The sequence below is a fragment of the Doryrhamphus excisus genome, chromosome 12 (assembly GCF_030265055.1).
Source record: "Doryrhamphus excisus isolate RoL2022-K1 chromosome 12, RoL_Dexc_1.0, whole genome shotgun sequence".
NCBI classification, from domain to species: Eukaryota; Metazoa; Chordata; class Actinopteri; order Syngnathiformes; family Syngnathidae; genus Doryrhamphus; species Doryrhamphus excisus.
The window spans coordinates 11,179,741-11,194,270 of record NC_080477.1 but is presented as its reverse complement, the minus strand read 5'-3'; the positions used below and the strand labels follow the sequence as shown (position 1 = coordinate 11,194,270).

At 39.7% G+C, this 14,530-nt stretch overlaps 2 protein-coding genes across 4 annotated transcripts in view; one reads left to right on the top strand and one right to left on the bottom strand.

The window, feature by feature from the left end:
* The first annotated feature begins 766 nt into the window (after nt 1–766).
* ric3a (RIC3 acetylcholine receptor chaperone a) lies at nt 767–6,521 on the top strand. The gene is made up of 6 exons (XM_058089121.1): nt 767–961; nt 1,391–1,605; nt 1,689–1,755; nt 1,830–1,926; nt 2,274–2,425; nt 4,182–6,521. Exons 1-6 carry the CDS (start codon nt 823–825, stop codon nt 4,898–4,900), a joined length of 1,389 nt encoding a protein of 462 aa, XP_057945104.1. The 5' UTR covers nt 767–822; the 3' UTR covers nt 4,901–6,521.
* Nucleotides 6,522–8,878: 2,357 nt separating this feature from the next.
* The window catches only part of tub (TUB bipartite transcription factor), a 37,515-nt gene continuing 31,863 nt past the window's right edge, over nt 8,879–14,530 (bottom strand). For all 3 annotated transcript variants that reach the window (XM_058089270.1, XM_058089271.1, XM_058089272.1), the window contains exons 9-12: nt 13,098–13,212; nt 11,884–11,982; nt 11,615–11,786; nt 8,879–10,478 (exon numbers count right to left, since the gene is read on the bottom strand). In XM_058089270.1, the coding sequence (XP_057945253.1) occupies nt 10,345–10,478; nt 11,615–11,786; nt 11,884–11,982; nt 13,098–13,212 (520 nt within the window). In that variant the 3' untranslated portion in view covers nt 8,879–10,344. The remainder of the gene's footprint in view (nt 10,479–11,614; nt 11,787–11,883; nt 11,983–13,097; nt 13,213–14,530) is intronic.

Below are 14,530 nucleotides of genomic sequence, written 5' to 3'. Positions count from 1 at the left end.
ACAAGATTTATAGGTCAGAAAAGTGGAAAAAGTATAATAGATCGCCTTTAACTTTGTTGGATGCTCTGTAACAAAAAATAAGAAATCAGGAAGGAAGCAAACAGTTTTTCATACCACTGTATAGTTGTCACTACTAGGAATACTTCACTTAACTGGACAAAACAACAATCATTTACACACAATGAGGAGTAAATGAGTTATGGGATTTAGCACTCGCGTCAGCTGTGACTTCCAAAGCGTGTTCATATTTGTGTTTAACTTTTCATTTAAAATGTAGCCTTCTGTTAGCTTTGAATATACATATAAACCTACTAAAAGTGACAACAGCAACAATAGCTACGCTGAATGACTTTGGTTTGTACCTGAGTCTGCACTGCCATCTGCTGGTAGAATGTGAGAAGCACTAGTTTCTGTGCTGCATTCACTAGTTAAAGGATATTCTCGTGCTTGTACTGAAAATCATAATCAATCTCATATGTAGTGAAAAAAAACTTTAAATATCAACACAACAGCCATCTATTTAATATATTTGAAGAGAAATAAAAATTGTAACCTTAAATGCTGTCATACAATTTGTAAAAGTCATTTTTAATTTTAATGAAAAGATCATTTTGTCAGATTTTATATCAAAAATCCCAGGCTGTATGTGAGCAGCATCCCTTTCAAGATTGACAGCAGTGTCCCTCTTTGGGGATTAGTCAATAATATGCCAAACAGCCTTTGAAGGCCGCTCATATAATCTCTTCTAATCTGAGCAGGACGTCACCGGATGAGAGATGACAGCTGCGTACATTGGCTATACTGTTCAAGTGAAATCAATGCATGGCGGTCCAGCGAGGCAACATGTCCATCACTACCTGTCAGAAGGTTACTTTGATATCATGTTCCGTCCTCTGCGTGTCTCTCTTCTTGCCCAGGATGTTTTTACCCAGAGCCAAACAGGAAATGGGGCAACCGCACGGTAAGGACATTTTATCACAACATCCTCCATCCACCTTCAGTGTTGTTATTAGTGCTGCTGCCAGCTGTTACATGACACAGTTGAATGAGTTAGGTCATCATAATGAGCAACATGATGTTACATAAAACTCAATAGATTCTGTAATATTTTTTTATGGGCATGAAAGCTCACATGTTTTCAGTTTTAAATATTAATTCTACAAATAACATACTCTACAATAACTATAACAAGTACTGTATATATACACACAATGAGTTATCATAATTATTATTGTTATATACTGCATACATGTGATGCAAACCATCATTATTGTTCATAATAATAGCATTATACATAACTAGTTATCAGTTAAGAGAGGCCATTTTCTATTTGGAATATTTTTTGAATATGTGCAGTACTCTAATTTCAACCATTCTTTGTCGTTGGTAGTTGGCCCTGGGTTCCACCCCCCAGGGATGCATCAGGTATTGTCAGATGACCCAGAGCAGTGGGCTGTGGACCCTTTACACGCCCTGACATACAGCATGGAGGCCAGTGCCAGAATCAAAGGCACTGGGCGTGGCAAAAAGTACAACCTGATGGCCCAAGTCATACCCATATATGGATTTGGGATTCTTCTTTACATCCTCTATATAATTTACAAGGTAATTATACCAACATTACCCCAAAAAGGTCATTCCTGATTGGTGAGATGGGTGTTTAATTCTAATTGTTTTTATGTTGGCAGTTGACTTGCAAGGGCAAGAGTGCTAAATCAGGAAAGTACAGTATGACCACTGTGGGGAGGAATATCAGTAAGTACTAAAGTGAAAGTTTCTAAAGTTACATTACATGTCAATATTGTTTCCCCATGTAACAAACATTAAAGCACACCATGAAGAGTTTGCCAGACTGCAGGAAAGATTACGTCAGACAGAAAGGATGATGGAGAGGATAGTTGCAGGAAACAGTCATGCGTCCGGGAGGTGAGTTGTAAGGTGGCTGATACGGGCAAACAAACAGCAACGTCCAAATACAGAAATGATTTATACACCATAAAAAAAATGTCACGGGGAAATGCTGCAATCACTCAATCAGGGACATAGAAAAATGTATGTTTTCATTCCATCTTTAAAGATGGAGCCCTCCATTTTCTCCTATAAGCATGCAGCATTTCTCCTATGCAGTTGTTTTTGAGGTTGTAATATGTAAAATGAGAATATATTCCTTTAATTGTAATTAATTACTGCAAGTATTAAACCCAGCATACAATGCAAGTGGCATGCATTCAGTGATGGCTTTGTTTTGCACCTCTGCTGCCCTCTTGTGGCAGACGAAGGAAAAGTAAAGCAACACCAACAAAGAAAGAAGAGAAGCTCCTCAGGCAGCTGAGAGAGATCACACAGCTCATGCAAGAAGGTCGGGTGGAGGGCGCCTCCCCAGAGATGGAGGCTGAGGAAGTCCCTTACGGTGCTGATTGGGAAGGTACAGTCCTCTCGCTCTCTCGCTCTCTCTCTCTCTCTCTCTCACACACACACACACACACACACACACAGCCGGATTGTGTGAAGCAGATGGCCACCTCTCTTAACCTCGTTTCATGTTTGTTAGTTTGTCACTTACTTTACACTCTTTCACATTCACAGATCAGCACTAAAATGTGATAGATGGGTTGAGATTTGCACATGCACTCATAAAAGTTAGGTTCAAGGTCACGATGACAGCTATGACAACCCTGAACAGTTCTGCAGTTCTCATCCAAAGTCATATAGAGCCACAAATGTACCTTAATCTAAAGGAGACCATGTGTAACCATGTGTAATTAACAAACTACAGACTTTCATGATAATTTACTATATTATCAAACCGTCCAATAATCATGATGACCAAAAAAAAAACTTCAAAAGTGTCACAAATCAAGATGGCAACAGTCAAGTCAATCTGAGATTTTGATGATTTAAGTAGCTTTTTTTAAGCAGCGATCCAGACAACATGGCACCAAACAAAAACATGTCAACAAATATGTGACACGCAAATTAACCACAAAAAAAGAGGGTCGTTCACACACTCTTTAGTAGTCAGTTTTTTTTAATATAATAGTTTGTAATGTATAAAACACATCCTTTATTTGTGTACATTCCTGGTGTCTTGATTAGCAATCATGTATCCCTTCAGATATTTGACCTGAAGCCATGTTTGTTGAGTATGAAGTGTCCAAAGTGTTTAAAATAACTTCTACCTCCTTCTTAATAGTATCTGAAATAACATAAAAAATACATACTGTACAATAGACTCTTTGGTGATACCTGTTTTGTTTTGGTTCTTTCAAGTTGCAATGTATGCAAATGTGGCTCAGGATTACTACGCTGGTCGGGCCCCTGAATGTGTCGCTTAGCCGCTTAGCTTAGAAAGTTATTGTATCCATACGGACTTCAGGTTGATGCTATAAATAGCTTTGTGCATCTATAATCGTGAGTAACTTTCTTATTGTCACTTGTTTTTAATGTTAGATGCCGTTTGGTCCATATCATGGTGTCGTATCTTGTCGTGTGTTTTAAACATCCAACCACCAAGATGGTTAGCATTAGCATCGCCACTAGATGTGTTGCTGTACAATTGTGTGCATGTTGCTAACTAATGTGTATTGTAAAAAGTGCAATATTTATTTTAAACATTTTGTCATGACAAAATAATCATTACAAAAATTATTAACAGGAGTGAAATAAAGTAAGTGTTTTCCTTACTCTCAATAAGTGAAACCAGTTGGTGTGAATAAATTCCCAAATAAAAATCCAATGACATTATGTTGTCAACTATGAAAGTATTAAAGGAGACATAGTTACATAAATACTGTTTTTCATTCTTTCATTTTCTACCACTTCTCCTCACAAGGGTCGTGGGGGGTTGCTGGAGCCGATCAAGCAGGGTACACCCTGGACTGGTCGCCAGCCAATCACAGGGCACATATAGACAAACAACCATTCACACTCACATTCATACCTATGGACAATTTGGAGTCGCCAATTAACCTAGCATGTTTTTGGAATGTGGGAGGAAACCACACAGAGATGGCCGAGGGTGGGATTGATCTCGGGTCTCCTAGCTGTGAGGTCTGCGTGCTGACCACTCAACCGCCGTGCAGCCGAAATACCTATTTTTATTTTACAATTTTTTAACAGTGCAAGGAACCTTTTAAGACTGCTGATGTTACAATTTGTTTTTTTGTTCCACTCCCTCCCAGGCTACCCAGAGGAGACATACCCTGAGTACCATGTACCCGATTATAAATATGAAATGAACAGTGTAGCCACGGAGTTGCGAACCAACCAGCCCACAGCGGAGGCCCTGGCAGAGAGGATGGAGCAGGAGGAGGAAGAGATTGTAGCAAGGAAGCTCTCCATAGTACATGAGGAAGATGAGGAGGACGAAGATGAAGATCTTGAAGATGTGGAGGATGATACAGAGAAAGAAGAAGAGGAAGAGGAAGAGGAGGAGGAGGAAGCCGAGGCTGAGAAAAGACTTTTGTTGAGTCCGCATGTATGCCAGGCTGATTCAGACCCAAAGCAGGAGCGATTAGGTCTTGAAGTCAGCAACCAGCTCCAATGCCTCGATGCGGGCAAGAAGCACATTAGCTTTAACGACCACAAAGATGTTTTTCACTACCCTAAAGAGGACACCTATGAAGAGGAAGAGGAAGTAGAGAAGGAGGAGGATGTGGATGAAGAAGATGACGGAACAGAGGTGGAAGAAGAGGAGGAGGAGGACGAGGAGGATCCAGTAACGGAGGCGGAGAGTCTTCAGTTTAGCAGTGCAGGATGTACCAACCCTGAGGAAGAAGCGGAGGAGGAACTAGCAGAGGGTTTGTTCACGTTGGTGTCTGTGGGGAGTCAAATGAACGTCCACATTGATAGTCTCAAAGAAGTCAGTGGGTTGAGGATGCGGAACAGGAGAGAGACGTAAAGGACATATTTGAAATATTTATTGAGGTATTGACAATAAATACCTCAATAAATATCAACAAAGTATGTCCATGTTTATACATGGACATACTATCACCAAGACTCACTTCTCATTGACACCCGGATGTACAGTATCTCCGAAAAGTGGACCCCCTCACATTTTAGCAACCATTTTTATGACAGTAAATCCTATCAAGGAACAATACTATAGAAAGGAAACTATACTATACTAGTAGTCGGTGTACAGGTTGTATTTATAGGTTATCACATGGTTTGTCTGGTATCAGGCCCAGTATCATGCCCCCGCGTGCCAGATACTGATACTATTTAATCATGAGCTTATTATCACGTACTATTTAATCAAAAGACCATTTTGTTTCCAGAAAATGTTCAGTTTATTACATGTATTATATCTCAACAGTGTAAACACAGTAATTGGAAAAATATTTCAACAATAATATTTTATTAACAGTCTTATCTTATCCATGCCTGACAATTAAAGTTCCATTAATCAAGTTTGGGTTTTTTGGTGACTGGAGAAGCACTAGGAATATTTATAGTGTTCTGTTCTCTGATTGGTTGTTTCACGGGCACGATACCAGAGCAGCCCGCTCTGAGTGGACAGCTACGGGGGCTGATACTGGACATGGTTAAACTCTATATTTTATCAGTATCACTGCCCTGGGCTTTGACACGGTATCATTTCGACCTTTTCCCGTATCATTCATGGGCGGTTTCTAGGGTACAGGGCCAATTAATACTGTAGTATGTGATAAAGCAGTGTAGATGTATGTCTGTCTAAATAGCTGTCAACAGTACCAAGATAAGCGTGTCTCACCTATACAGTCAAGCATTATGATGGTGGCGTCATAATCTGGGGCTGCATGTGTGCTACCAGTAATGGGGAGCTGTGGTTCACTCAGAAGCAGAGCAGAATCTCTTCCCTTGGGAAACTGGGCCACTTATATAATAAGTTGTTCCTATGGTGTACTCACTTTTTGGATGTAAATATTTATTTTATAACTGTATATATTTCTGTGTTTTTTTTTTGTTTGTTTTTTTGACATTGTGACCAGGTTGGGCTATGTTCAATATGGTGGTTGGAAAGCTTGCATGTACATCTTCAATAAAATATTGGCCTCATCATGCTTTTTTTTTTGCATTGTGTAGTCTAATTTAATTTAATTTGCCTCATATTAACTCTCTAACAAGATCTCAGTGTATAAACTGGTCATATATCTCATCTCGTTTCATATTATCCACATACTGTATTGTATATAACTCTGGGAAAAACTGTTGATTTTGTTAATACTTGGGTTGTTTATATTGTTTATTTTTCTATATTGTGTATTTTTGTACTGCTTAATTGATTCTGTACTCTTGCTGCTGTGCAATACAAATTTCCCCACTCAGGGACGAATAAAACATATCTTAATCTTAATCTTAATTTAGTTTTTTAAACAATTGTCTTTTATGTAGGGTAGATGAGTATCAAGTTAAACTGTGACCAGTGCTAGTTATGGGTCAGTTAACAGATGGTCAGGGCACAACATCCTGTGTTGTGTTTCTTCTTATTATCTTTGCAGAGCTCATTGGGGGAGAACCAAAAGGCCAGGAAGGTCTTAGGTATTTACGGTTATTTACTCAGGAGGCAATGAAGATAATGGGGTGAAGGAGGAAGTATCTGGTCCAGGGAACGGGATCCTGGTCCATCCCCCACACACATACCCCCAACTCCACCCCATCTAAGGAGATCTACAAAAAGCTCTGGGATGCAAGAATCGGGGCTGACTTTCCTTCTTATGCAGGCGGACATTGGAAGAGAAACTTAGCCCAGGATCCTGTATTTTTGTGATTTTATTCTGTCTGACCAATTTTACAATACATGATGTTAACTTTTTAGCGTGCAGACCTCACAGCTAGGAGACCAGGGTTCAATTCCACCCTCGGCCATATCTGTGTGGAGTTTGCATGTTCTCCCCGTGCATGCGTGGTTTTTCTCCGGGTACTCCGGTTTCCTCCCACATTCCAAAAACATGCTAGGTTAATTGGCGACTCCAAATTGTCCATAGGTATGAATGTGAGTGTGAATGGTTGTTTGTCTATACTATGTGCCCTGTGATTGGCTGGCGACCACTCCAGGGTGTACCCTGCCTCTCGCCTGAAGACAGCTGGGATAGGCTCCAGCACCCCCCGTGACCCTCGTGAGCAAAAGCGGTAGAAAATGAATGAATTAATGTTAACTTTTACTAGTGAATGAGTTTTACTCCTTCTCATAAGTGGAGATTAACGAATACGCTTGGGGAGATGAAAAGTGGTCTTGGAGGCCTTAATTAGGTTGCAGAGAATTTCTTCTCCAACAATTGTAATATGGTCCCTATGTTGTGTAGACTCAGTCAATAGCTTGCCTTTCTTACTAACTTATTGTAGTCCACAGACTTCACATTGAATTGAAACCACAATGGTACCACATGTAAATGCAACACGTTGTTGCTGCATGACTCCAGATTAGAGTCAGTTGCTTCAAGAAATCCCCTTGAAACTGTTTTGTTTTGTCGGAACCCATGGAAAAAGCTGCCCTTATTAAAAGCTGCTGTGAGGAACATGTCATTCCCCACTCCTGGAGGAGCCCCCGGCTACTGATAATCTTGTCAACACTGGCACTAATGGTCTTTGACTGAAACAGCTCTGAGGAGAAACAAGTGATGATGAAGGGCTGTTAGAAAAGTCAGGACCTTTAAAGGTGGCGGTATAAACAATGTCCGTCCGAGGTAACGGTGGCTTTGGCTGAAATAAAACTAGTAAACTGTTTTAAGACAAGGTCAAACAATCCCCTGAATGAACATGAATACCTGAGGCGTGGTGGTCTCTAAACTGTGGTGCCTTGGAGGGTGGGGGTATGTTACAAGCTTCATTGATGTTTTGATGATCGGCCTACAACACCTCCATAGGGGCTCATCGACCAGGTGTGCCCCCGTCTGCCCTTTGGGGCCCGGGAGATGTCTCGCTTCATCACCCAGAGCTACTAGCTTCTTCTGCTGCGTTTGAGAGAGCTTCCTAAATCATTAAGGAGCCTGATGGTCAGACTTGCCCACGAAGCATCTGCAGCCAACTTCTACAAGGCAAACCATGACTCTCCATCCATGTTCTCCTGTATCGGTTGCCAGCTCTGTGTACTTAAAGGGGACCTATTATGCTAATTTTTCGACCCTTTGTATTGAGTTGTGCACTCCTATAGAGCAGCTATACACAATAACCCACACAGAAAACGTTTTAGATCTTCCAGAATCTGCACTTATTCCAGTTGTATTTTCTTTGATTTGTGCTTCCTACCAAAACGGTCTGTTTTAATTTCCGCTTATGGGCATGCCCACTACACTGTGATTGGTCGCATGCCCAAAGTGCTTCCCAACTATAAAACATATCAGGAAGTCTGCCCCTCTGTAACACCACAATTTGGATGTGTTTTGAGCCATCCCAAAATTCTTTCAGGGCTCACTTCCAAAATGTGCAAACCTCATTATCTGAAATTGTGGCATTGTTTAACATAAGAATCATTCTAAAAGCATAATAGGTCTTCTTTAATGTTCTTGCGATGAAAGGCCTTCTCCACAGCATCAGCCCAGGGGACTTTGAGCTCTGTGATATAAAAAGTGTCAGGTGTGGAGAACCAGAGAGAAAGGTTTGTTCTGAGGTTTGTTGTGGCAATCTCTGTGGATTTGGTTCAAATCTGCCATCGACTTCCAGTCACTTGCCACTCCAATATGGCCCATGTCTGATCTCTTCTGGTTTTATACATTGCAAACTCTTGCAGATGCTGGATAGTATTGAAGGAAGCAGCACACTGATCTTTGTCCTTCTGGTCTCCAGAGTAGCAAGGGATGCATTTGGGGTTGTGGTGTGAACTCCAAAATGGGGACACCTTTGTGTGCTTCCTTTAATCCACATCCCCCTTACTTGACAGATGTGACCACAAACGTAAACTTACTAAACTTTTTTATTGATGTCATAATCAAAAAAGTGTCTATATCATCACATAACACCATTTAGTGTACATCACAACGTCAGCACTAAAAACAAAAAAGTGAAAGAAGCATGGGATCTTCAACACATAACAAAAAAAGCAGACTTCACAGCAAAGAGTATCAACAGTTTTCAAATAGAAATCCAAAATAGTTAATTGAACACAGTTAAGTACAAGAATAGCACATCTGATAAAGATTTCCTCATGATCCACAACAATTGCGGTATCAGAGATTGTTCTTTGCCGTCAGTCAGCATTTTTTTGATGGTCATGAAGTACGGTACAAAATGTTGTCATATACTGAATTGGAGAAAGGATGTCACCAAGTTAAAAGTGTGTGTGCGGGGGTGGGGGGGTTCATATCTGCAGTAAATCTCTCTTCAGAAGAGTAATTTACTAAGCACATGAGAGTATAAAAATAGTTCAAAGATGCAAATAGATGAAATTCACATTTCCAAATAAGAAACATCAGCAGTTAGATGTTACAGCAGAATGTAATGCAATGTGTTCTCATCCCTTAGCAAAAAAATAATACCGTATTCATGTGGATATGATGCTTATTTTTGTGTTTATTCGACATAAGCTCCTGTCTTATCTGATTATTGACAGAGAAATACCCAATAGCAACAGGCTCAGCTCTTTTTTACAGCCAAAGCGTAACACTGCAGTTAGTGTTGAAAAGGCACAAGAAACCATGTACAGCTATATGTCATCCACTACTGGCTTGAAATTAAAGTGCACCAATATTTCTTTACATTCACATATGTGACCCAGTGACACAATATTGTACGGTACACAGCAGAGTGTAACATGCCTTCGCCCTGCTTGTGTCCAGTAGTGTAGTGTGGATACTTTGACCTTGATGTGCTTGCAGCTCGGCAGAGCCAATACTGTCCAAAGAACAAAAGTCAACATGTAATAAATACATAAATAACAAAATAAATAGCCTTTCACATGCATGTTATTTTGAACTTAGGACGTGTGTAAGAAGTATTCATGCTTCAGGAAGTGTTTTTTTTTTACCTTGGGTTATTGTGGTGACATAAAATGGAGCCATAAAACATACAAATATACTATTATTAGGTACAGAAAAAAAAAGTTAAACACCTTTTGCTAGCACATACATAAATGAACAGTGGTTCTTTGGAGTTCCAGTACACTCCAAAATGTTTTTTCATGTATTTAATTTTAAAAGATGACAACTCTTTGTGCTTGATGTCTTTCACAGAGTATCCATCCTGCACCTTCACACACACACGCACACACACACACAGAACTTGGAGCCCACAAAGCATTTTGGGATATGCAGGATTTCCAAAGTGTTAAGGAGATCTCAGAACAGCCCTGGGGATACGTGAACAGCCCTTGATGAGACAGCACACGGAGCATTTGGCCACTGAAGCTCACTGAAGGCTGCTGTCTTATTCACAGGCTAACTTGCTGTCAAAGCTGGAGAGGGCTATGGCGAAGGCTTGAAGGGCACACATTGGGTAGTTATAGTCCATGGTAAAGACGTCCTCTGCCACGCGGCCAAACTGCATCACAATGTAGTCAGCTGCATGAAAGTGTGACAGAAATAATAATAATCATCATATGAATGAAGGTAATATGGTAATGGTAATGGTTTAATTTCATTTGACCATGCATCAGATTACAATTGAACGCATCACATAATCAGTTCACAGTTCCACATGTCCAAAAGGAGTAGGAAGAAGCAAAGCTTATTAAATCCTACCCCTCCATCTGGTACTTTTACAATCAGTAACTGTTACATTTGTTCACTTCCTGCCTTTCTGATCTAATTTTTAGGTTATTTTTATTTATTTATTTATTTGACACATACCAAAGTACGAGGTGATATGACCATATAATGACATATTCAAATAATATATGTATAATATAATCAATAATTATATGACATTCCACACAGTAAGTTAGATATGGTAGAACCAGAGTGCAATAAAGAGTGTGGAGTGATTTCTGATTTGAAATTTTGCTTTGTTCAATATTGAAATGTTTCTTGCCACCTTATGTTTATATATTTGTAATATGAGGTTTCCAGCTCATATTTTCATCTATTGTGATCCCCAGAAATGTATTTTCCTTCACCCTTTCAATGTCTACACCGTCTATTTGTATTTTGCTGGTACGTGTCCTTTCTGTTGCTTTTAGTTTTACTTAAGTTCAAGGACAATCTATTATTGTCAAATCATCTTTTTAATATGACCATTTCTTCTCCGACCTTTCTAATGATTTCTTCTGTGCTACCTTCGGAACAAAAAGCAGTGGTATCATACGCAAATAATACCAGCTTTAAGTTTTTCGTGACTTTGGAGATGTCATTGATGTACACGTTGAACAGTTTTGGTCCCAGTATTGACCCCTGGGGTACTCCACACGGAATATATAAACGTGCAGATGTGTGTTCTCCTAGCTTTACGTATTGCTTCCTGTTAGCTAAGTAGCTTTTGAGCCAGTTCAGAACTAATCCTCTTATTCCATTCCTTTCTAATTTAGTAGAACATGAGAACATGCATTGTTTATCATTTCCAGTGAGGATAGCAGTCTTTGATGCAATTGCATTCAGCCCAAGTAGCCACTCATTATGAAAGATATACAATATAAAAAAGTATAGGCCCTTACAGTGTCTGCCAAAAGAATTCTGGCCCAGGTACTTAATATGAAACTCACGGTCATTGTCGTGAATGATTTGGAAATTCTTGACAGAGGCCTGAGTGACTCTGCCATGGAAGTTGAGCACATATGATTGTGTATCGTCATTCCACACTGGAGTTTTGTTATGAAGTTCAATCACACTCTCTGTGTTCTTGTTCTGCCACCTTGCCAACAATGACTCATGGTCCTAGAATACAATGAAAGCACAGAAGAACGATATCATTTAAATGTTCAGATCAAAAGTAATGCTAATGACTGTTTTATACGGATATCAAAGAACATACATTTCGTGGCCGAATTGACACTCTCTCGTGGTCCATATTCATTCCAGGGATGATGACACTCATTTTACGTGGTCCCTTAAATCCCAAGACATTGGTTTCCTAGATTTAAAACACAAAAAAACTATAAAAATTGAATCATTTATATTCCTAAAATACAGGGTTGGGCAAAATTATCTTACACATTTGTAGATTAAATAAAAGGCAAATAAAGTAAAGAAGCAAAAAAGTGTGTTCATTTTCAAAAGTACATATAATGCAATTTTTTTCATATAATGCCATGTTGCTTTGTTTCTTTATAATGCCATTGTTTTTCGTTTCTTTTTCAGTTGCTGCCATGAGTTGGACTGGTGAGCATCGCGCTTTCATTGTGGAAACGTTTATCAAAACAAACGGATCTGTAACTGCAACACAACGAGTGTTCCGTTTGCACTTCAATCTTGGTAGACATGATCCCAGCTCGAAACACCATCTTGTTATGGGTTACCAACTTCAGAGCTACTGGATCTGCATTGAAACGGAAATCAACTGGCCGACCACGCACCGCCAGAACTGATTTAATTTTTAAAACATAATGAAATAGAATGGCATTATATATACTTTTCGAAAATAAAATCACTATTTTGTTTCTTGACTTTATTTGCCATTCATTTAAGCTACAAATGTGTCAGATCATTTTGCCTGACCCTGTACAAAATATCAGTATGAAGTATTTTAAATTGTCGTATTTAAATTGTTTAAATATCTAAACAGTGAGGCACAGCAGGATGCAGAGAGCAGGACCAAAATGCAGATAAAAAGTATTTTCTTTCGTAATAATTTGCTTGGCAGCAGCAGGATAACAACAACAGGTCAAATCAAACAAATGATAGACAATGAACCAACAACGGGAGAAGCGCACACCTGAATTAAATAGGGAACAGAAAATTAGAAGCAGGTGCGTGAAACAAGTAAGGGTGGGAACAAACAGAAAGGAGAACACAGGAAGTGGCTTCAAAATAAGGGCATGGAAACAGTAACTAAGGCAAGCTGAACTAAACAAGCTGTCACGGAGGCTACATTGTGACAACAATGTTCTTTCTGTTTTTTACAATTTCAGCCTTCGTGGAGATATATGCTTTACTGAACACCATTGAAATTCTTTACATTTGTCAATTGGCTAATTTGAATTCATAAAGTCACTATAGTACTAGATCCGCGATGCAGAAAGAACTCACATAGCAAATGGCTGCAAGCTCTTGGCGCATATTGCTGTCTTCAAGGCTGGCGGTGGTCTTCATAGGGTTCAGACCACTGTCATATACGGTAAACTTGGTCCCCATGAGGTTTGACCTACAATGAAAAAGAAAAGAGCATATCATATTTGTCACTGTGCATTTAACAGAATAATATATTCTAGGTGACTATGATGAAAACGCTTGGTTTTATTCAGTGGCAGTGTGCCGTTGGGGACCAGCAAGGCCATCTCTGTTGACCTAAAGGCAATCAGAAACGCTGACCTATATTTACAACTTAAAGTCTATTGTCCTAATTTCAAAGCATGTATTTTAGCTGAAGTGCTGCCAGTAGTGTATGTAGAGTATGTGTATTCATTCATTCATTTTCTACCGCTTATCCTCACGAGGGTCACAGGGGATGCTGGAGTTATCTATTATCCCAGTTATCTACAGGCGAGAGGATTGGTCGCCAGCCAATCACAGGGCACATATAGACAAACAACCATTCACACTCACATTCATACCTATGGACAATTTGGAGTCGCCAATTAACCTAGCATGTTTTTGGAATGTGGGAGGAAACCAGAGTACCCGGAGAAAAACCACACATGCACAGGGAGAACATGCAAACTCCACACAGAGATGGCAGAGGGTGGAATTGAACTTGGGTCTCCTAGCTCTGAGGCCTGCATGCTCACCACTCGTTCACTGTGCAGCCATGAGTATGTGTATGTTAGATATTTCTGTTCAGTGTAATGCCCAGGGCCTTCAGATTCAAAAGTGCTGGCCCACTTTCAGATTTCAGATTCACCTCACAAGGCCACCTTGTAGGCCCACAAGGATATCAGAATTTCTCCGTCCTCTGATTGGTCGATGTCTGAAAGCCTAATTCTTAACACCCAGTGCGCTTAAATGCATAATCACATGAACTTATGAAAGCCCGACGTTCCGCCGCATTCAATGCTCACAAGCTGATAAATGTTCACATTCCATGTACAGTATATGCCACAGCAAGTATGTCTGACTGTAATATATTCATCATCATGATGACATTGAACATGATGCCATGAAGTGCTTAATTCAAAGCATTTAGAGTTAATGGTTACAAAGAGCATTGTATTACCGCACAGACTGCTGGGGTGCAGTGTTTGTTGCCATGACTGATGCTTTGAAGTTAACAATTGTGAAACTCAAAAATAGACCTTTACTCTAAACCTAACCAACGTGGATCAGCATGGATAGAATAATGCAAAACTTACAAAAGTACCTCAAATTGTCTGCAGAATATCCAATGGCTTTGTAAACAGTACATCACTTCCTGGTAAGTCCACAAAATGACTCGACACCACGAAAGAGCGTACACTGATGCAAGGCAGTCCTTTGACAATGAGCATCATCATCAAATGAAATGTCATAATAATTAGCCAATCTGT